Source organism: Manihot esculenta, chromosome 9 (assembly GCF_001659605.2).
Source record: "Manihot esculenta cultivar AM560-2 chromosome 9, M.esculenta_v8, whole genome shotgun sequence".
NCBI lineage: Eukaryota > Viridiplantae > Streptophyta > Magnoliopsida > Malpighiales > Euphorbiaceae > Manihot > Manihot esculenta.
In genome coordinates this window covers 34759157-34780293 of record NC_035169.2, presented here as the reverse complement: position 1 = coordinate 34780293, position 21137 = coordinate 34759157, and the positions used below count along the sequence as shown (strand labels likewise).

At 32.9% G+C, this 21137-nt stretch overlaps 2 protein-coding genes across 6 annotated transcripts; one reads left to right on the top strand and one right to left on the bottom strand.

The window, feature by feature from the left end:
- Positions 1-5355: 5355 nt before the first annotated feature.
- LOC110622910 lies at positions 5356-9349 on the bottom strand. Its single transcript, XM_021767631.2, has 2 exons — positions 8911-9349; positions 5356-7980 (listed from the first exon to the last, which is right to left on the bottom strand). The coding sequence occupies exon 2, from the start codon at positions 7864-7866 to the stop codon at positions 5611-5613; it is 2256 nt and encodes a 751-aa protein (XP_021623323.1). The 5' UTR covers positions 7867-7980; positions 8911-9349; the 3' UTR covers positions 5356-5610.
- A 2841-nt stretch (positions 9350-12190) lies between these two features.
- On the top strand, positions 12191-16630 carry LOC110623501 (myosin-binding protein 1). Of its 5 annotated transcripts, none has more exons than XM_043960426.1 (5): positions 12191-12397; positions 12639-12745; positions 13189-14638; positions 15228-16199; positions 16330-16630. In XM_043960426.1, the coding sequence occupies exons 3-5, from the start codon at positions 13240-13242 to the stop codon at positions 16368-16370; spliced, it is 2412 nt and encodes an 803-aa protein (XP_043816361.1). In that variant the 5' UTR covers positions 12191-12397; positions 12639-12745; positions 13189-13239; the 3' UTR covers positions 16371-16630. The 5 variants fall into 5 exon arrangements, with proteins under 5 accessions (XP_043816361.1, XP_021624168.1, XP_043816362.1 ...); XM_021768476.2 differs by having other exon boundaries at positions 12192-12397; positions 13147-14638; XM_043960425.1 differs by lacking the exon at positions 12191-12397 and having other exon boundaries at positions 12424-12745; positions 13147-14638.
- The last annotated feature ends 4507 nt before the right edge of the window (positions 16631-21137 follow it).

Here is a 21137-nt window from a genome sequence, read left to right as displayed (position 1 = left end):
AAATCTACTCAAAACAACTATTAAGATTGACTATACATGAACCAATTAATACCATCATCATGACTTGACACTAAGAAATTACTAGAAGATACTCCCTTTTCTTATACTGCTTTCATCATAGCTCACAATACCGATTCGCCTCACCAACTTGCCTCGAGCAACCTGTGCTTCTCGACCCATCTCGATCCACCCCCACATTGATGCACTTGTGATAACTTTTATTTCATCATGAGGTCTCTTACCTGCTCAACAACAGAGGTAGGACTATATTTGTCCTTTTTAATTACACCTTATTATCCAATCCCTTTTAAGGAAGTTACATCCTATATGTTCCCAATATTTGTTAGCACCAACTTGTCAAGTCCCACATCATGAGGAACCTGACTCAATAATCCACAAAATATTTCAGAATAAGTGAATAACTATATAAAGTAAGGTAAGGAACAATATCAGGAAACACAAAAACATTATACTCATCTGATGTGAGAGGGTTCCTTCTCGTTAAATTCCTTTATCTTGTACTGAATGATCATTAAGGATCTCCATCTTCTCATCATTACCTTGAGCACCACACTCCTTTGACCAGTTCAACGGTCCTCACTTCCGTCAGTTTTTGCTTATCCTCCTTCTTCCTTTTGTCGTAGGATGAGTGAATTATTTGCTTTCCTAACGTTGTTGCTCCCAACGGTACTTGATGCCACTCTTGCCCAACGTAACCATACACTCCTATGGGTTGTCCTATCAAAATGTTTACTTACCTCAAAGAGAATGAATATGTGCTTCAACAATCATAGTTGGTTGGCACTTCTCAGACATTATCCCATACTCTGGTCTCCCATCTATTATTTTTTTCCCGACTCATTTTCATCCTCGCAAAACTTATCTGGTGCTCTTTTTATACTCTTGTAAAGGATCTGTTTTTGAGAGATAAGGCAACTACCACCTTTGATCTATCACCATCTTATCCATACCAGTATTTCATATGAGTTTCCCAAGAACTTTTCTTCTGCACTAACAACGCCGCACCACATAGCAAGAGTTGTAGGAGCAATAGCTTGCTCCCTGGTTACGCACCAGGACCAAGTAATTTATAAAAGAATATCATAACAGTTGATAACCACAGTACTCCTTTCTCACAACTTACTCCATTTCATGCTTGGATAGCCACTAGTTTCCTCTTCACTACTCTCGACTACCCCTCCTTTATCAAGGAATAATTTTTGGTTGAAAATAGAGATAATTTGTGTCATTCTGGGAGACGCCACATCAAATAACGTCCCAGGTTCACTAAAAAAAAAATTTATGAAGTTCATCTTGCTTTTTGATGTCCTCGATTAAGCGAGTTTGTCAAAGGACATGCTCAACTTAATCCCTGCACTCAAGTTGTCTGCTTAGTCTTTATTTCCTCATATCATCCACTTCAGTTTTATTCGTGATTCTCACAATTGTGTAAACAGTGTAGGAATCTTGTATCTGTGCACGCGTTGTAGCATCAACTCCGCTATACTTGACACTGAGCAACAATACGTTGTTTTATACTAGCTTCGATTCTCATTTCTTCTCTTAGAATCCTCAAGAAGACTTTGAAGATCTTCTCCTCCATTCTATGTCCCTTATTTAACACAACACTCGCAGAATATTTCCATCATGCTTGATCCCTTCACGCGAACAATACTACCTTAGGCGGGGAGGAATAAGAAAGTACAAACAACCTAGAGTTGACAACTCTATGATTTATACCTAATGTTCCCTCCCCCTTTACTCACCATGTCCCTCAAGACCTTCGACACATTTCCACACTAGCAACTTGTAAAATCATATGGCTTTCTTCATAGAGAGCACTTCATACTGCTTAGTTATGCCACTTCCATGTGCTCTTGTTTACCACCTTTCAGACCGCTCCCCCACTTATTGCTTTGGCCCATCCTCTTAGGCAACTATCAATCAGATATCAGAGTTGAATATTCCTTCAATTCCTTGGTAATAGAACCAACTCAATATTGGTTGCCCTTTACTCTACACCATAATCCTCCAGGTTCTGACCTTCTTCAGGAAGGTTTTAAGCTCAGTCATATCTCATGAATTGCTGTCACACTCTGCTTACTCTATTAAAAATCAAGTGCCACGTCCTCTTGTGCCATCCATAGATGCTGAAAAGTTACTTTCCTTATGAACACCTTGTTGGAGTTTACCAACTCTCTTGAATAGCAAATGTTACATGCTTGTAGTAAAACTGGGGCTTATCATTTCATATCCCCCTTTTCATGTATAGAGTGAACACTCTCTATTCATGGGACTTTACCCTTTCATTTTTGGAATAGATTTAGCTTTATAGCTTGATCCCACAAACGTTGTTCTTTATATGTCTGCACAGTCACCAATCCCAATAATATTAATGCAAAAGTTCATATTGAAGAGAAAAATTATTTACCTCCATTCCACAACAAGGACTGAAGTTTTGGGATTCCACCCGTGCCTACTTCATAGGCAATAGCTCATGATTCACGCCATTGATAATTGTTCCTCTGGATCACTTCTGAAGTATTGGTCATAGTCTTTCCTATGTCATATTTAATATTATTGCACCATACCTGCAAGTAAAACAAAATACATGAGAGGTCACTGCCTCAATTTTGTCTTAGAAGGCCTCTTGCCTCTAATTTTGTCTCAGGAGGCCTCTTGCCTCAATTTTGTCTCAGGAGGCCTCTTGCCTCAATTCTATCTCGGGAGGCCTCTTGCCTCAATTCCGTCTCAGGAGGCCTCTTGCCTCAATTTTGAGTGGAATGGTTTCGGGATTCTCAGATGGCCTCAAGCTCTATTGGCTCATCCTCCCCCTTATCACTATACCCTGAGGTCATTACTCTCTCTCCAAGGGTCACAAAAGGGAGTATGTAGCACCTAGTCACTACCCTTTCTCCAGAAGACATTTCCAATGGAGTGTGTAGTACTAGGTCACTACCTCTCTCCCAATGGTGTCCCCAGTGGAGCGTGCAGCACCTCTAGTTAATATGGCCAGTCTAGCCAGAATCAATCTCCAATACCTTCCCCTCTTGGGTGGCATAGACATCCAACCAGGTAGCACCGTTCTCACCCTTCTCTCAAGGGCCTTCGTGTGTGTGCTAAATTTTGTCATTGCTTTATATTGCTCGCAGATCTTTCTTGCTCTGATACCAATTGTCACGGTTTCAGATTTCAGCCATCGCCTGGAACCGTGCGGCACTTGACTTGAACACCTTCAAGCCAAGTCAGCCTTAAGAATCACCCGATACCCTGTGAACATGAGTACCCTGATTAGTAAAGGTCATTTAAGCGAATAGCGAAGCCAACAGGCAGCATTCCATTAGAAGCCTCACAGTAGGCACAAAAGATAAGAATTGAACATGAGAATTCATGAACAGGCTACTTATTTTATTATAGGGGCAAAATAGTAATTATACATTATCATTGATGCAATCGTTACAATAATTCTCACCTCCCTTGTAGACAGGGGAGACGGTCTACAAGGAGTGAAGGTACAGTTTGGATCTCCGTAGGCCTACGGTAGCCAACTGGGCCCAGCCCCAGCTGGTGGCCAACTAGTCACTCCCCCCTAAAGAGCCTTAAGAACAACTTGGCCTATGGCAGGAGGAGACATCAACATGTCTCATATGACACCCCCCCTAAAACAAATACATGGAAAGGAATTACAACAAACTGTCTCGGCCATTATCTTCCTACTAATTTCTACTATTTTATCCTAATATTGCTTTCTAGGAATTCCAATGTTGGAAAATTACAGTTTTGGTCCCTGAAAACTCTATGACCCTGACATGAGGCACCAATGGGCCAAGGAACTGCTTAATGAACTAATGAAGGATAAGGAGAAGTTTGAGTTTGAGCTGGAAATTATGGATTTTTTTTTAAAAAAAATTTGAAGGAAAGTTTGGAGTTGAAGAAGCTGCAAAGTGATGGTTTATTTAAAGATGTTGTGAGAGGAGTTGAAAATTATAAAGGGCGTGAAGAAAAGAGGTGGATATGTTGGGCAATCTCAGAAGGATTTTGGTCACATGATATTGATCTCAATATTGCTTCTGTTTGATATCAGTTGCAATATTAGTCAAGTATATATATTTGCTAATCAGCTGTATAAGAGACAATTGTTTGAAAGTATATGAATTGAAATGCTAATGCTGGTGGGTTTTGACATTTTTTTAAAATTATATGTTCAAGATTTAAATTTTTGATATTTTTTCCTATTTAGAATAAGAGGGAGGAAGAGGAAGAAGAAAAGAAGAATTAATGGAAAAAAAAAAAACAAAGAATAAAGGATTGGATAAGGATCAGTGGAAGAAGAAGATGACGAAAAATAAATGTTTAGAAATTTAGAAAGAAAAAGTTGGATTGTAATGGATCAGAAGGAGAAGAAGAGAGGAGGAGGAGGAGAGGGAGGAGAATAAGAATAAAAACAAGAAACAGTGGAGAATTTGGAAAAAAACATTGTGTGGAGATGAGTAGGAATAAAGAGGAATAGTTGTGGTTTGAAGAAGAAGAGAGATGAACTAAGTGAGAGAGAGATTTTTATGAGAAGATATCTAAGATATTTCAAGTTTTTTTTTTATTTAATATATCAGATCCGTTTTCATAGCTAAAAAATTGATGATTATATGGGAACAAAAGTTTTTATATTATCTAAATTAAAGTTGAAAGGTTTTTTTGGTTACAAATTGAAGTTTAAGTACCTTAATGTTACAAACCTTAAAAAAAAAAAAAAAAAAGTTCATCAACAGATGTAATTTACCCAAAGAGGAATGGTGAAATTTGCTTTGAATTGGAACCTAGTTTTTTCCGTTTTGCTTTCATGGTGAGCTTTATCAAAAAACTAAACCTTTCGGAATGCAATGCAAAATGTCGTCAGGTTCAGGACACAGCCTGTAGTTCAGGTTACATCCCAACAGCCAGACATCATATGTTGCTGTAAAATTTACAAGGAAATGAGGAGAGCTTAAATGATCATGGATTTGCTACATTCACTTGTGTAATTTAAAATAAATAAATAAAAATCACTCCACGTATTGTTGATAGATATCCTTCATAATTGCAACTCCATGTTGGTGAACCAAAGCGCCCTCAAGCTTTCCATCCATTGCAGTAATATCTTGCACTGCACTCGCTAATCAGTCGATCCTACTTCGTTCTCCTGGACTTCCCAGGTCGCAGCTACTAAACAAATGTACTAAAAGAACTTGTGAAACTACGTATCAGTAAACTTCCCATGAGCGAATTAAAAGCATTGGGGGGGAGGGGGGAAGAGAGAGAGAGAGGGAAGAGAGAGAGAGAGGGAAGAGATTATGAACGCGCATCAGAACTCCCAAACACTTGAGAATCACCATCTTGATATTGCAACTACAATTATGAATGCAGTCTTCCATTACATTGCATTATTGATGTCATCAGTCATACAGGATACAATAACCTTGATTTGCGTAACTCTGACTTTCCCAGAATAAATAGCTTCTACTTGCAAACCTAACATCTACTAGAAACTTCGAGAATACTAAAAAGCTAAAGTACTTTTGCACAGAGGAGACATACCCAAATATAATAACAGAACAAATTTCGGAGAGTTTTGAATTAGATGGGTGCTGCACATGTTGTTCTAAAATGTCCTGTCTGATTGCAACGGCTACAATGCACAACTCTCTTCACACGGCCACGGTCTTCTGCTCGGACTCGCTTCTTTCTCGGTCGACCAGGAGGACGAAGTGATTTAGGTGGATTAATAACAACCTCAACAGCCTTGTTAGCATTCGGATCTCCCTCAGACAACTCCTTCCAGAGAGTTTTATCTGGAATTGGATGAATAGTTTGTGAATATGTTTTTCGGTAGGTTGCTACAGTGAAACAACTCTCAGTAAACCGATGCACATTCTGCCTGCAAGATAAAAGTGCTGCCACAGCATGTGCACAGGGCAAACCATATAGCTGCCAGCCGCGGCAAAGGCAACAGCGGTTCCTAATATCCACAATATTAGTTCCTTCATGGGATATTACTTCAAATTCAGCTTCATTGGCCCGAAGAACTTGATAAGTGCGTGCTCGCTCAAGAGCCTCTGCAACACGCCTCTCAGCCGAAGGCACAAGTATTGATGTCCACTGCATACTGGTCTCTCGGCGTTCATTGAACCAAGTCATTAGCTGCCTCCTAATGCATTCCATCATCTGAATAATTGGAAGCCCAGAAGCTTCTAAAATCCAACTGTTCAATGATTCAACTATATTAGCTGTCAAATGCCCAAATCGAGTCCCTTCAAAATAAGCTGTAGCCCACAACCGAGGGGGAATTCTTCGTATCCAATATGCAGCATCTTGTGATATCTCTTCAATCTCTAGAATTTTTGCCTCAAATTCAATGACAGTCAGAGCATGAGCAGCTTCCCATAGAAGGTTGACAAGCATCGTGTTGTTAAACTCTTTCCGGAAACTTTCACTCAAGTGACGCATGCAAAATCCATGAAAAGCTGTTGGAAAATTTGCTTCCACTCCATCAGCAATGCCCTTCTGCCGGTCCGACAATATTGTTAGCCTTGGCATGTTCTCTGTATTAATCTCCAGGAGGTTATGGAGTTCAGACAGAAACCACATCCAATTTTCATCATTCTCCTCATCAACAACACCAAAAGCCAAAGGAAACAGAGCACCATCGCCGTCAAAGCCAGTAGCAAGAAGCAAAGTACCAAGGTACTTGCTTTTCAAAAATGTCCTATCTAACCCAAGGAGAGGCCGACAAGCATTCAAAAAGCCATAAATTGATGCCTGAAATGAGATGAAGAGGCGCTGAAAGCAGTTATCTGTTGGGTTTCCATATACAGATGCAATACTCCCAGGGTTTGTCCGCTTAACCTGTTCACAATACGGTGGAAGCAAACGATACCCTTCTTCAAAGGATCCACGCATGGCAGCCATGATGCGCTCCTTGCCTCTCCAAGCTTGCTTGTATGATAAAGTTATTCCATGTACTCGATGAATCTCTTCCAGTATCTCCTTTGGCTTGTAATTAGGGTTCTCCTTAAGTCTTTGCTCTACCGAGTTTGCAACCCACTGAACTGAGGCTTGCTGATGGCCAAGATGAGCAATTCCACCACATGTATGGGTCTCATGGATGGTCCTGATTGTGAAAGTTGGAACTCCTGGCAGTTTTGCTGCATGTATTCGCCAAGGGCATCCCTCACTGGCACATTTAGCTGTGAATCGAGTCTTGTCAGATTTTATAGTCTGCATTTCAAAGTGAAGAGCAATGGCTGTATCCCTCAATGCCCTGCGGCAGCTGATAACATCTGGGAATTCCTGCCCTACTGAGAGCTCGAAATTAGGGCCTATAGCAAGTGTACGAGCCTGAATGACAGGAGTGTGGACTACAAGCTGGGAGTCCTCGATAGACAAGTCCTGTGTAGGCTCTAAGCCCAAATCCTGATTTTGGTCAACAGCTAGTTCCAGGTTCTCATCAAGTTCTTGGTTTTCTGAAACAACCAATTCATTGTTCTCCGATAAAGCTAACTCATGATTCTGTGGAGGAAGAGCCAACTCACGATCTCCCTCTTCAGGTTTGCGATCCATACCTAAGTCATTCTCATGGCCATAACTATGACCCGCACCCCCATCATGGTCATCACTGTGTCCCAAACCCAATTCATGATCATGAGGATGTCCTAAACCCAGTTCATGATCATGGGTCTGTCCTAAACCCAAATGATGCTCATGTGCTTGTCCCAATTCCAAATCATGATTCTGGCCTAAACCCAAATTGTGATTATGCCCTAAGACCAACTGTTGATTCTGCCTAAGCCCTAAATTGTGACTTTGCCCAAGAATCAAGTCATGGTTCGCCATGGAATAAATCAATCCCAATAAGCTTAAAAAATTGTGATAACCCAGCCCCAGAAGAAACCACCAATTTGCAAAATGATACCAAAGCACCTATATGATTACCGTATCTCCATATGCCTGCCAAACAAAATAGAATTGATCATCATTGAGAAAGAACGAAAATAAGGAAGAACATGCATGATGTGGAATCCAGCCTTAACAGTTTTTGATCACTTAACATCTCAAATTTATTCCATCTAACAAAGTTGCAAGTTAAAAGATATCCTTTCAAAACCACTCCCCTCTCTAAGGACCAGAGAACAAAACGCTTAGCAGGATGCACATGCACTAAAATGAACAACCCACCTTAAATAAGGTAAATCACACTTTCACATCACAAATTGGCACTGTCACCAGAATGACAAGTCCCGAATGGCTCCAAAATGGAACAGAAACATTAATGTCCACAATCTAACTAAACACAAGGGTAAGAAAATATCAATGCGAAGTCCCTAATCAACAATCATCACAGCGACACTTTTTGTTACCTAAAATGCCAAAAACCAAAGGAGATTAACCCAAATTTTACTTAGTTCAAGTTGTTTCACACCATCTAAACAACAAAACAAAGAAACGAAATTGAAGTAAAACCCAGTTTGTTGAGGGAGGATGCAAGGAAACAATGAACAGGAAAATAAAATTTAAAACCCTAACTTTTAGGTACAAATTATGTACAAAACGGCAACAAATTCTTCCACTGAAGAATTCACTTCAGCAGCTATTGGGCACAACCAACCACAATAATGAATTCCAGCAGTAACCAAAACATCAATCACACAATAGGAAAAAAGTTGAGAAACAAAAACAAAAGATCCAAAATCGCGCCTAAAGCCAAAATGCCTAAAATTACAACACAGTAATAGGGAAAACAAAAATCATAACCCTAACTCAGAACATATCACAGCCCAAACCCACCTGGAAATAGCTAAGGAACTACAAGAAGAAACGGATATTAATCGAAAAAAAACAACAAACATAATTGAAAATAGTCAATGCAAAGAAAAGTACCTGACATCAAATTGCGCAAAACAGCAAATCAAAACCCTAGACATAAACCCATAAGAAAGCAGCCTTAAACAAACTATACTCAGAAAGCATGAAGTGGGTGTTGAACGAAACTCAGACAAGTGAAGTGCAGACAGAGGAAGAAAACGACGTAGTACGGATCGAAGCAAAGAATTAGGGATTAATGAAGTATACAGGTAATGAACGAGGAAGAAGCTAGAAACCAGAATTTTTGAAAACTGGCGGGTAAATCAGGGAGAAGATCGGAAAATCAAAGAAAAGGGAAGAAGGGCAAGAGAGAGCGAAGGGTGGGATTGGGAAATTAGAGAGAAGGGCAGAAGAGGCAGAGTGGGGTGGCGAGGGTTGAGAAGGGAAATACAGAGCTTCAAGATTGGAGAGACAACGGGGTATTTAGGTCAATTAATTTTTCAAGGGCGTTCTCCTTTTTTTTTCTTGGGGTTTTTTAGGAATTACTGTTTTTATAATGTTTGGAGTTTTGGCTTTCTTTTCTATCAGAAATTGTATATATATTTTTTTTATTTTACATAATTTTTTTTATAATATGTTTAATTAAAAGTATTATATTAAATCAAATATATCTTAGTTATAAAATAACAAAATAATTTTTATATTAAAAAAATTAATATTTAAATGAAATATTCTTATTGTCTATATATTAAACATAAACTCCTCCTATTTTTTAAAAAAAAAACTTATTTATTTTTTGCATAGATTAAAAAATTAATTAAAATATTTTAAAAAGTTAATTTTATATTGCTTTTTTTTATGAAATTATTCAATGATATTAAAATTATTCTTGAAACTAATATACTCTCCACATATATTATTCTATTATTTTTTAATTTAATAAATTTAACTTTTTAAATTCATATTAAATAAGGTTATATTATAAAAACCAACTAATAAAATCGAATTCTAAATCTAAAATGGTTATTTATAATTTAAAATAAATTAAAAAATAAGTATATTTTAAGATAAATAATGAATATTATTTTGGAAACAAATAAAATTAATTTTCATCTTAACAATATTATATTTCAATTTAAATATCAACACTAAGCATCTATAAATAATAAAAAAAATTTTACCTCTCGGCTGTGAATATATTTTCAATTATTAAAATTTTATACATTAATGGAAAAATCTTTTTATATGTATATATTTATATGAAATTACTACTTATAATTTATTGCAAGAATTATGTAGTTATTTCTATTTTCTATATATGTATAATTTGATAGAAAAAAATTTAATAATATGATTTTATTAATTAAAAAGCCAAAGTTAACAATAACAGTAAGAACAATTAGCTTTCAAAATAATATATATATAAACTTAATTTAAAAAATAAAACAATGATGTACACGTTAAAAATTATAATAATATGCAATAATTTTATGAATAATATATATATTTGAGAGAAATATATATATATATATATATATATCCAACGGTCACCTAACTCCACCACAATGTAATTTGAAATTAGAAAGGATCTGGTTTAATTAAAAATTAAAATTAATTAATTTTATCTAGAAATTAAAAACTTAATATTTTAAAATTAAAAATCAAAGGTTAAATTGAATAGAAATTATATCGAATTAAATTAAAATATAAAAATTAAAATTAGAACAAGAAGTGAAATCGAAACTAAAATAAGATAAAAATTATGATTTGATATTAATCTTTTAAATTTTAAATTAAAATACGTAGGTATTAATCTTTAATAACCTCAAATTGTAGTATTGCATTGCTTATAAATGTATTTTGAATAAAACTATCACTTAATTAATAATTTTAGTGTATATTTAATAATATAAAAATATTAAGAATTCACCTTACGCAATGGTAATATTAGGAGAGAATAGTATCTGATTTTAATAAAAAAATTAATGATATTGAATTAATTTCAAAGTTTAATTTAATATTTTATTTTTTTATTTAATTTTTATTTTTAAAAAATTTAATTATTTCTATTCATTTCGATATTTTAATAAAAAAATTAATAAAATTAAATTAAATTAATTAATAATAATAATATATTATTTTTAATAATATAAAGATATTAAATTATAATTAAAATTAAAATATTTTAATTAAATTTTAAAATATTAAAAATAAAGTGTTAAAAAGTAAAAATTTTATTAAAAAGTTGAATCAATTAAATCGAAATAAATTAAATTAAATTAAATAAATTAATTTTTTAAAATTCAATTTGATTTAATTTTCATAAACTCTAAAATTTTATTTTTTAATTTTTTTATCCAGTTTTAAGCTCAATCCACCAAATACTCAATGGACACTCTGATTTTAATTGAAAGTGGTAAAAACAAAAAGGTAGATTCTATTAAAATTATTTTTTACATTCTTTGGAAATATTTTATTTCTTTTACTTATTTATTTATTTTTTAAAAAATTATTATTATTATTTTTAGAAATTAATGTAAAATTTTTCAATTTTTTATTTAAGTTGCACCACTTATTTGTATGCTTATATTAAAAAATATTAATCTCCAATTGTAACTGGAATATAAAATTTATTTAAAATTCAAGAGATAATTCTTTTCTCGTGAATCAAAATCAATCCAGTGGTAAATTTCAAATGAAAAATAGGAAAAATTATTATTTACTTTATATATTATAAAAAACTCACTAACTAGATATTTGAAAAATTTTATCACGAAACAATTAAATATTTTATTATTTAATTATTATAATTTTAAAAAATTATTAATTAATTTCTTAATTTTATAAAAAATTATTAATTTATTTATTTTTATTAAAAATATTTTAAAATTTTTTTACAATATATATAATAATTAAAATTAATTAATAAATTTATTTATAATATAAAAACTAGATAATAAATTTTTAAAAAATATTAAAAATTTTCAAAGAGAGGATATTAATAAACAAAAATTTTGTAACCGCCACGCATTAAATTGAGTTGGTTCAAATCAATCATTCCACTCGAGCCAAACGAACCCATTTCCATCACATCAGCTACCCACTCAGCCCCGTCGCTTGTACTAATGTTTTGAGTTTCATAACCCTCACATGCTTTTCATCTAACTAGGTCAACCGCATATTCTCACTGGCCAACGATATATGACTGCTTCAAGCCTTACGTGCCAACCGCTAATTCCATTGGCTTGTAAGATAATGATTTTCATTTGCGCGTGAACCGGAAGAGGGATTTTTTTCCTTTTGATAATTTATCATTTGACCGACCTCTCATTATTTCATTCATGCATTCAGGAAAAATTTATAATTTTTCCTCTAGATACTCGTACTTTTCTAAAAAAATTATACTCTTAACGACTCTGGCGGTTAATTCCCGCGGGAATCTTTGCTGCGCTGGTTCTGCAATGTTCATGGTGTTCATTTGTTTTTATTAAGCCAAAAAAGCCGAGGGCACTTCATTTTATTTTATGTTTTTGAACTTTTCTTTTCAAAGGGCATACTTCCGGTAAGCGCCATCTTTCTCCTATCAAGAAGCCGACTTTTTGGCATTGTCGGCGTGGTGTTCTACTTTTGTTTTATGTTTTATGTTTTTTTTTTTTCTTATTTTAATATTGCTAGAAATGTTTTAAAAAAACGTGAACTGTTGTATTGTAATCCAAATACTCTATAAATAAAACAAAGCTCCTATCTACTGTTTATTTGGTTTGATTTCTTGTTTGAATCCGTGTCTGAAACAATTGCTACAGCTACGTGGGATTTTTTTCTTGTCTTCAATACGATGATTGGTCACTCTGATTGACTCTCTAGTTCCGAATTCTCTCTCGCTGGCTTCGTGGCTTCCTCACAGGATCAGGTCAGTCAAGTATTTGCTTTAAAACCTTTTCTTTTACTCCCTTTTCTCTCGGTTGCAATCAATAATTCTAACTGTGATTACTTTAATTTGATATTTTTCTTTCTCTTCTTCTTATTTCGCAGAGATTTTTGCTGTGAATGCTTTATTGTTTTTTAATTTCTGATCCTGGCTATATGCTAGATATTGATCTTGTAAACGAATTCATTTGGTTTGTTATTATATACCCCTTTAGCTTCTAAACTTTGATTCTATTTTTGCTTAAAGTATTAATGGCAATTTGACCCCCCCAATTACCAGGTCTTCAAAAACTGGTGTTTTGTTTTGTTGAAATGTTGGCCTGTTTCCTAAGTTTATCTTGCAAGCCGCTAACCTTTACTTGTTCATTCATTGAAATGATCCAGTATTGAATTTTGCTTTGGATTATCAAACATTTTGGCTCGGAGCTTGTTCTATTTCAGTCAATCGATACTGGGATCACTTACTCTTGCTGGAGTATGGCTACCAGTGGGACATCATCTGTCAAATCGCAGAAAAAATGCCAGAGAGTCAAGTCTGCTTTGGAATCTGCTGTTCTTGAATGGTTATTGATTTGTATGCTCTTCATTGATGCTATATTATCATACTTGATCACAAAATTTGCTTGTTACTACGAACTGCAAACGCCGTGCCTGCTATGCTCAAGACTTGATCATATTTTAGGCAATAAAAAGTTGAAGTATTATTGGGATTTGATCTGTGGCGAACATAAGTTAGAGATCTCAACCTTAGTTCTTTGTCATGCTCATGGTAAACTTGTTGACGTTCATGGGATGTGCGAAACATGCCTCTTCTCTTTTGCCACAATCAACAAGTCTAATGCTGAAACATACAGATTATTGGTGGGTAAGCTGGGGGAGGGTTCTAGCTTTGGCTTAAATGAGGACCCATTGCTTGAGAATCATACTTCAAGTCCAAGGCACTGCTCTTGTTGCAACGAGCCATGGATTCCAAAAGGGTACAGCGAAAAGTTGATGCAGACCAAAATTGTTGGTTCTGAGAGTGCTGATTTTGATGGCCTTTTATCAGGTGATGTTGAATATGAGCAGGACAACCTGAAGAATATTGAACAATCTTTGTCAGGTGGAGCTACCCATCAAAGAATAAATAGTGGGCCTGATCATTTATCTCATATAGGTTATGCAGAGCTCAATATCAATTCTGATAATGAATCTGAAGTTATGTTTTCTGATGACGACAACGACTCAAATGCTCGAAATTGTGAAATTAGTCCCAGTGAAGATATTGCAGTAGTGCAGAATGAGCCTCGCATCATTACTCTAGCTGATGATTTAGCCTCAGAAAAATTGATAGATGCGGTTACTGCACCTCAGATTCCAATTTCAATCTCACTTGGACAGCCAGATCTTGTCCATTATCCAGAAGTGACTTCTGTGTCACCTACAGTTGCCATGGGGCATTGTTTTGCAGAATTTGATAGGCTACAAGCTGAGGTCAAGTCTGATCCCTCTGTATTCCCTGAGCTGATTTCCACTGATGAAGTTCCTCCATCAAAAATTGCTTCCAAAGGAAGTCCTGTTGAAGTATCAGGAGAGAGCAAGCGTAGTTTCCTAGCCGATGTTCCTCAATCATTGAATGCCAAAGAAATGCTTGTGGATGCATCAACCGAGAGTACACTTATTTCAGTAGAGGATGTTCATTCATCATCAGTTGCCAGAGAAACTCCACTGGAAGCATCAGAAAAGAGCAAGCTTATTTTTGCAGATGATGTTCATCAATCATCAGAAAACAAATATACCCCAGCTCACGGAACAAATAGCAAGCCTGTTTCTGTTGTTGATGTCCTTCCGTTATCAAGTGCAGTGGAAACTCCTGTTCAAGGATTGGAAGAGAATTGTAAGTTAACTTCTTCTTCTCTCTCTACATGCGTTGGTGCATACAAGTGAGTGGATCATTTGTTGGTATTTTTGGCATAAACTTAAAGTTGGGTGTGTGTAAATTAATTCCTAGTTTTAGTATATATGAAACAGCCGGCCAAACTGGTCCAAATAACTTTTGAACCCACTTTCCACTTGGAATTATCGTAATTTCTCGACGTGGGATGCGGTGCAAGCTGGCAGTTCAAGCAAGCAGCTTCTTCTTACAGTGAATAAGATTTTTTCGAAAAAGTGATATTGACATTACGCATCTGCCATGCATAGGAAATTCTGAAAAATGCCAAATATGAGTAGCGTAATGGGATAAAAGCATGGTTGCTTTCATTCATTTGTTCCTTAATTGGAAATAATTTGCATATGAGCTTCTAGGTTTCTTCATGATAGTGTCTGCTCGAGTATAAAGCACCAGAATGTGAAGTTGAATAATTTGCATTTAACGTGAAGTTGAATAATTTGCATTTAACAAAGTGTCAAAGCACCCCGGTTATAATACGTAGTTCTGATAAACAAGTTGGATTTTTTTTTTAATGCAATCTTTTATTTCATAGGTATTGCTAGAACTGAGGAAATTTGGCAAACAGCTGCGACTGATTGTGAAGAGATCTGCAAGACAAGAACTATATCTGCTACAATGATTGAAACAGCTGCAGAAACAAACCCTGTCTCAAGCGACAGTGGTCCACAAATGCCCAACTTATTGGACCTTAGTGATGCTTATAAGCTAGCAATTGGCAGTAGGGGGAGGCAGTTGTCTGATGCGCTTGCAGAACAATGGATTGGGAAGGATTCTTCAAGGCTCGGTGATGATTTGAAGCTCATATTGTCACAATTATCTGCTGCTCGAGAGCATTCATTAAATGACACAAGTCCTAGAGTGCCTATGAGCCCAGGAGTCTCTATGAGTCCCAAATTGTCCTTAAATTGTGATGAACTGAAGAATCTTGACGCTTCTAGTGTCATAGGAATGCAAATACTTCAAAGGAGAATCTCACTTGAGAGAAACGAGTCTCTTCTATCTCTGGATGGAAGTATGGTCAGCGAAATTGAAGGTGAAAGTGTGGTTGATAGATTGAAACGGCAGATTGAGCATGACAAAAAATTGCTGAGTGCTTTATACAAGGAATTGGAAGAAGAAAGAAATGCATCTGCAATTGCAGCAAATCAAACAATGGCCATGATTACTAGACTGCAAGAAGAGAAGGCAGCATTCCAAATGGAAGCCTTGCAGTACTTGAGAATGATGGAAGAGCAAGCTGAGTATGATATGGAACTCCTGGTAGAGAAGGAGAAAGAGCTTAAAGATCTGGAAGCAGAGCTTGAATTTTATAGGAACAATCTCCCAAGTGAATCATTATTGAAGGACACCAAGGAGCATATTTCTGAAATGAAGACAAAAGATATCAAGGAGGAGCACTCAGAAGTTAGTTCCATTGAAGTAACTGCAAGTACACCGACTGAAAAGCCAGATATCCGCAGCAATGTTGAAGGAAGAGATATGGCTTGTGGGGATAAAACTACTGGTACTGTGAAAAGTTCATGGTTAGATTTAGATTTATTCATAATTTGCTTTAAGTGCATTTGCTTCACAAACTCAAGAAGCTTATTATCATCATCATCCATTTGCTTATGTTTTTCTTTTTTTTTCCTCAGATGCCTGTGAGGAAAAGAGATACTTTGATGCTCCACTGTAGAAAGCCACCCGGTAATGAAGACTGACATCAAATATGTAAAGTTTCCTCTTTTTCTTTAATTTATTTATTTTTCATTGCTTTGATTAGGAATATATTGTATAAGAGCTGATTTTTCGTGTAAAGGTGAGTATTTGGACAATAAAGAGGGAAAAATATTTGTATATCAGTTCAATGAAAGATTTAATTTGTAATAGAATTTAAATTTTCATATTTATTTAATTTGTAATAAAATTTCTCCTCTATTACCCTCTTTCCGTCCATTTCTCAATCTTCATTTTATGGTCAAATAATAAAAATTTAAGAATTTTTTTTTTCCCTATGTCTCATCTCATACAGTCAGTCATCTTGAAATTAATTAAAAAATAGACTAAATTATTACTTGATCATTCCAATTAATGACTATATATTTTACAATCAAATTAGTTGATAACTAATATTTGATTCTTTAACACGTCAATCATTTTGTTCAATTTTTTCCCATTACTTGATAAAATTATTTGTGTTAACAACTCTTAAAAAAATTGTTCTGAAAATAATTCAAAAAAATTATTTTAAAAAATTTAAGTGACAAAAACCCTCTTTTAAATATGTCGCTCAATTATTAAAAATTTAAAATTATAAAAGCATTTTTTTTTCTCTTAAAAAATTCTTAAAACTATATTTATTGACCATAGAGTTGAGCAGCTGAGTCTGGAACGTTAGAAGAAAGTCCAACAGTAAACAGTGCAGCGGACTGGTTGATGGGTGCAGATGAATCTAGCGACCGTGAATATGAATTAAATTAAATCAATTTAATTTAAAATAAAAATAATTTTATAATATAATAATAATTATATATAATAATTTAATAATATTATAATACAAAAAACAAAAAAATAAAAACCGATTCACTTTTCTATATTTTTCTATATACATATCAAAATATAAATAGTTTGCTGTAATACAATCGGATGGAAGTAAGCCAAGCTGATCCAATTTCAATCGCAAAAAGTTTTCTTCTTTCCCTTTGAAAAAATAAACCAAAGGAATGTTAAAATTTATAATAATTAAAACTAAATTAATGAAAAAAATAAATTGATTTGAACAAATAAGTTACCCTATCATTCTCCAGTGATTTTAAAACTTCACAATATATTTTATTTAATATAGTTTTTAATAATTTTAATAATAAATATATTTATAAGCTGATTATTACTAAATATATTAATTATTTATTAATACTTATAAATATTTTAACTAAATATATAATTATTTAAAATTTTAAATATTTATAAACCTTAGGTAATAGGATTAGTAGTATTCGATTCAAATAAAAAAAAATCGATCAAATTGAATTAATTAAAAAATTCGATTCAATTTTTTATTCATTTAGATTTGATTTTTAATTTCAAAAATTTTAATTATTTCAATTCGATTCGATTTTAATTAAAAAAAATTGAAAAAAAATAAACTGAATTGATTAATGATAATAATATATTATTTTCAATAATAATATAGAGATTAGATGTTAAAATAATTTAATTATATTTTAAAATACTTGTAAAAAATAAAAAAATTTATTAAAAATTCAAACCGATCAAATCGAATCGAATCGAATTGAATCAGACCAATTCAATTCGATTCAATTTCTAATCAAAATTAATTCGATTCAATTTTTATAAATATCAAAATTTTAATTATCGATTCATTTTGATTTAAAAGCAAATAATTTATAAACAATTGATACTTAAAAACGAATTTTTATAAATTAAGCCTGCACATAATGAAAACCCAATCAGTTGGAGTTGAGATCCGACCCAATTCTCCTCGCTTAAACCCGAAACTACCAGTTCTGTTGAGGTGGACACCGGGCTCTTACGTCCAGGGAAGGGAAGAAATTGTGCAGAAAATTCACCTCGTACCTTAAGACTCGTTCAATTCAACTATGATTCATTAGCATAAAAAATTTGTAAACGATTGTTTGTTATTCAAGGTCTGTGTCTTTGATTTAGACTTTCTCCAAAGCTCCATTCAAACTTTCAATTCCGCGGCTTCAAGTCAACAAAACACCCAAATAATCAAATCTTTCTTTCATAAATTGCCTATATAATCCTTCCAATGGTTGCTCCATTAGCCTTCAAATTAAAAACCTCTTCATCTTCAACATCCATCATTTTATAACATCTCCATCAAGAAATCAAAAAGAAAAGATCAAGTTTCACTCGTTTATTTGTTGTTATAAAATGGGTTGTCGTCTGCTCATTGTTTCCCTTCTTTTTGCTACCTGTTTTCAAGAAATGGTAGGTGCGAGGACTTTACAAGGAGAGATATTGGTGGAGAAAAATTTAGTAATCCAATCTCTGAGGGGTCCGGTGCCTGGATCAGGTCCCTCCTGCAATACTCATGTTCCAGGAGTCAATTGCAGGTTACGTGAAAAGAACGTTGCTGGCCATGCACCACATTTTGCAGTTGCTTCTTCTGTGAATACAAAAGATGCCAGTTCTTGATCCTTTTCTGGAGTTTACATGCAAGAAATAAGCTACTAGGAAGGAGATGATATAAAGAATATGGAAGTTTTTTCAATGGTTTCTTTTATTTGTTTGTTGAGCAATCACTGAAATCAAAGGTGTGATTGCGAAATAAGTTAAAACATATACTTCTACAGATGTTAATTTATTTACACTGATATATTGTTCATTACTTTTCTTTTTGTATGTGTAGTCTGTTAAGTAAGATTATTTTAGAAGATTGGCATGCAAATGCAATTAAAAAATTGAACTTACTTCTATTATCAAAATACAAATTGAAAGGAAAAAACATTAAAATATTTCAAACTTAAAAGGGTTCGACTCAATCAAATTGGGTTGAGCGAGTCAAATAGACTTTCTATTCATCCCAAGCTCGCGTCAAGTCAAATCGTGCATGCAATTCATGCATGTAACTCGGTCCAAGCGAATTTTTCAACTTTCTTTTTTTTTTTTTTTTTTCAGAAACAGTTTACTGTATATAAGAATATGGATTCCAAGCATTGGTTTTTGATTATCGATGAAATTTAAGTCTTGAGCCAAGAAGGTGCAAAATCATCAGAATTCATGCCAGTAAATTACTTGTAAGATATTACATAATATTTTTTTTAATATTCTGTTTGCACTTCCAAATAATTTTTATATTTATTTTTCATTCTAAAATAATTAATTTAAATAATTTAATAATTTCATATTAATTATTATAGATAATTTTAATTTCGTACTAACTATTATATATAATTTTAATTTTCATACTTTATTTTATATAATTTTAATTTCTATATTTAAAATATAAAAAGCTAAATCAGGACTAAACTCTCGATAATTCGCTAATATTTCAGGTAACTTCACTTCATCTCACATGGATAACCTTTTTTTACGGTTCCTCTGTATAATTTTTTTGACCCAGCTGACTCCGATACCAATTAAAACAACTTAATCCACCTGATCCAAATAATTTTTGTACCTATTTTTCACTTGATCCAAAATAATTTTGCTTTAGCTATTATATACAATTTTAATTTTCCTACAAAGGAGCCATATATCAATCTCTCCAGTTAAATTTATGACGTCTTTGTTACAATTAGCCATATATCAATCTCTCCATTTAAATTTATGACGTCTTTGTTACAATTAGATTCTCCTACTAAATTTACGATGTCATCGTAATTCTCAAATATTATAATTTACTAGTATCTCAGTCGGTTCCATCTTATCTCACATAAGTAATCCATTCTTACTAATTGAAAGCCATTCAATCTAAATTCAAACTGATTTCTAAATTTATTTTTTATTTAATTTAAAATAATTAATTCAAATTATTTAATAATTTATTATTATATATGGATGTGAAACCTCCCAAAGCAGTGGAGTATTACAGCGCTTTCTGTTTTTGTAATACATTTAACTTTATTTTTTTCATATATATATATAGGTAAAATAATCTACTTATTACATTAATCCGAAAATATTTTAATGTAAATTCCTTTCTCTTTTTAATTATTTTATCTGTCGTATGAAAATAGGTTTCTTATCAATAGAATTAAAGTTATAAATTTTATTTAATTTTTTCCTAATATATCATCTATTTATGTTACCAGACAAAATATAAATAAATTGTTCACGTTAGAAAATTATTTTTTTTTTAATCAATGTTAGAAAACTATTATTGAAATAAATATATTTTACTTTTTCAATGTATGTGAAAAGAATTAAAATTTATTTTAAAAAGAGCAAAAAGAAAAATATAAGTTTTAGAAAAATGATTTTTTTTATGGAGATGAAGGAAGTGCTTAACTTTATTTATTTTTTCATTCACTTGTTTTAATTTAAACGATCGACTTATACATATTTCACTCTCTTTATTCCCTAAAATATTGGTTTTCTTCTGTTTGACATGAATTAAAAAAAGTATAATTAATATAATTAAAGTGACAAATTTTAGTTATTAATTTTCTAATACACATGATCCATTAACATTAAATTATTTTTAAAAATTACTCTTTCCATCTATAATTTTTTTCTACTATATTTTTAATTATATTCATCTTAAATATATTATATTTTATTAAATAATGAAAAATATTTTAAAAAAATAATTAATAAGAAATTATTTTAAAAATAAAATAAAATTAAATACCATTATAATAGTTACCATAATATAAAAAAGAAAAATAAATAAAAATTATTAGACTGAAAAAATAATAAATTTTAATAATATATTAAATATTAATTGTATTGGAAAGTTTATGAATAAATTATT

Excerpts from the sequence above, each read along its gene's own strand:
- LOC110623501 (XM_043960426.1), top strand. The coding sequence starts at position 13,240 with ATGGCTACCAGTGGGACATCATCTGTCAAATCGCAGAAAAAATGCCAG. Across the intron at positions 14,639-15,227 it reads TCAAGGATTGGAAGAGAATT|GTATTGCTAGAACTGAGGAA; the intron begins GTAAGTTAACTT and ends TTTATTTCATAG. Across the intron at positions 16,200-16,329 it reads TTGTGGGGATAAAACTACTG|ATGCCTGTGAGGAAAAGAGA; the intron begins GTACTGTGAAAA and ends TTTTTTCCTCAG.
- LOC110622910 (XM_021767631.2), bottom strand. The coding sequence starts at position 7,866 with ATGGCGAACCATGACTTGATTCTTGGGCAAAGTCACAATTTAGGGCTT.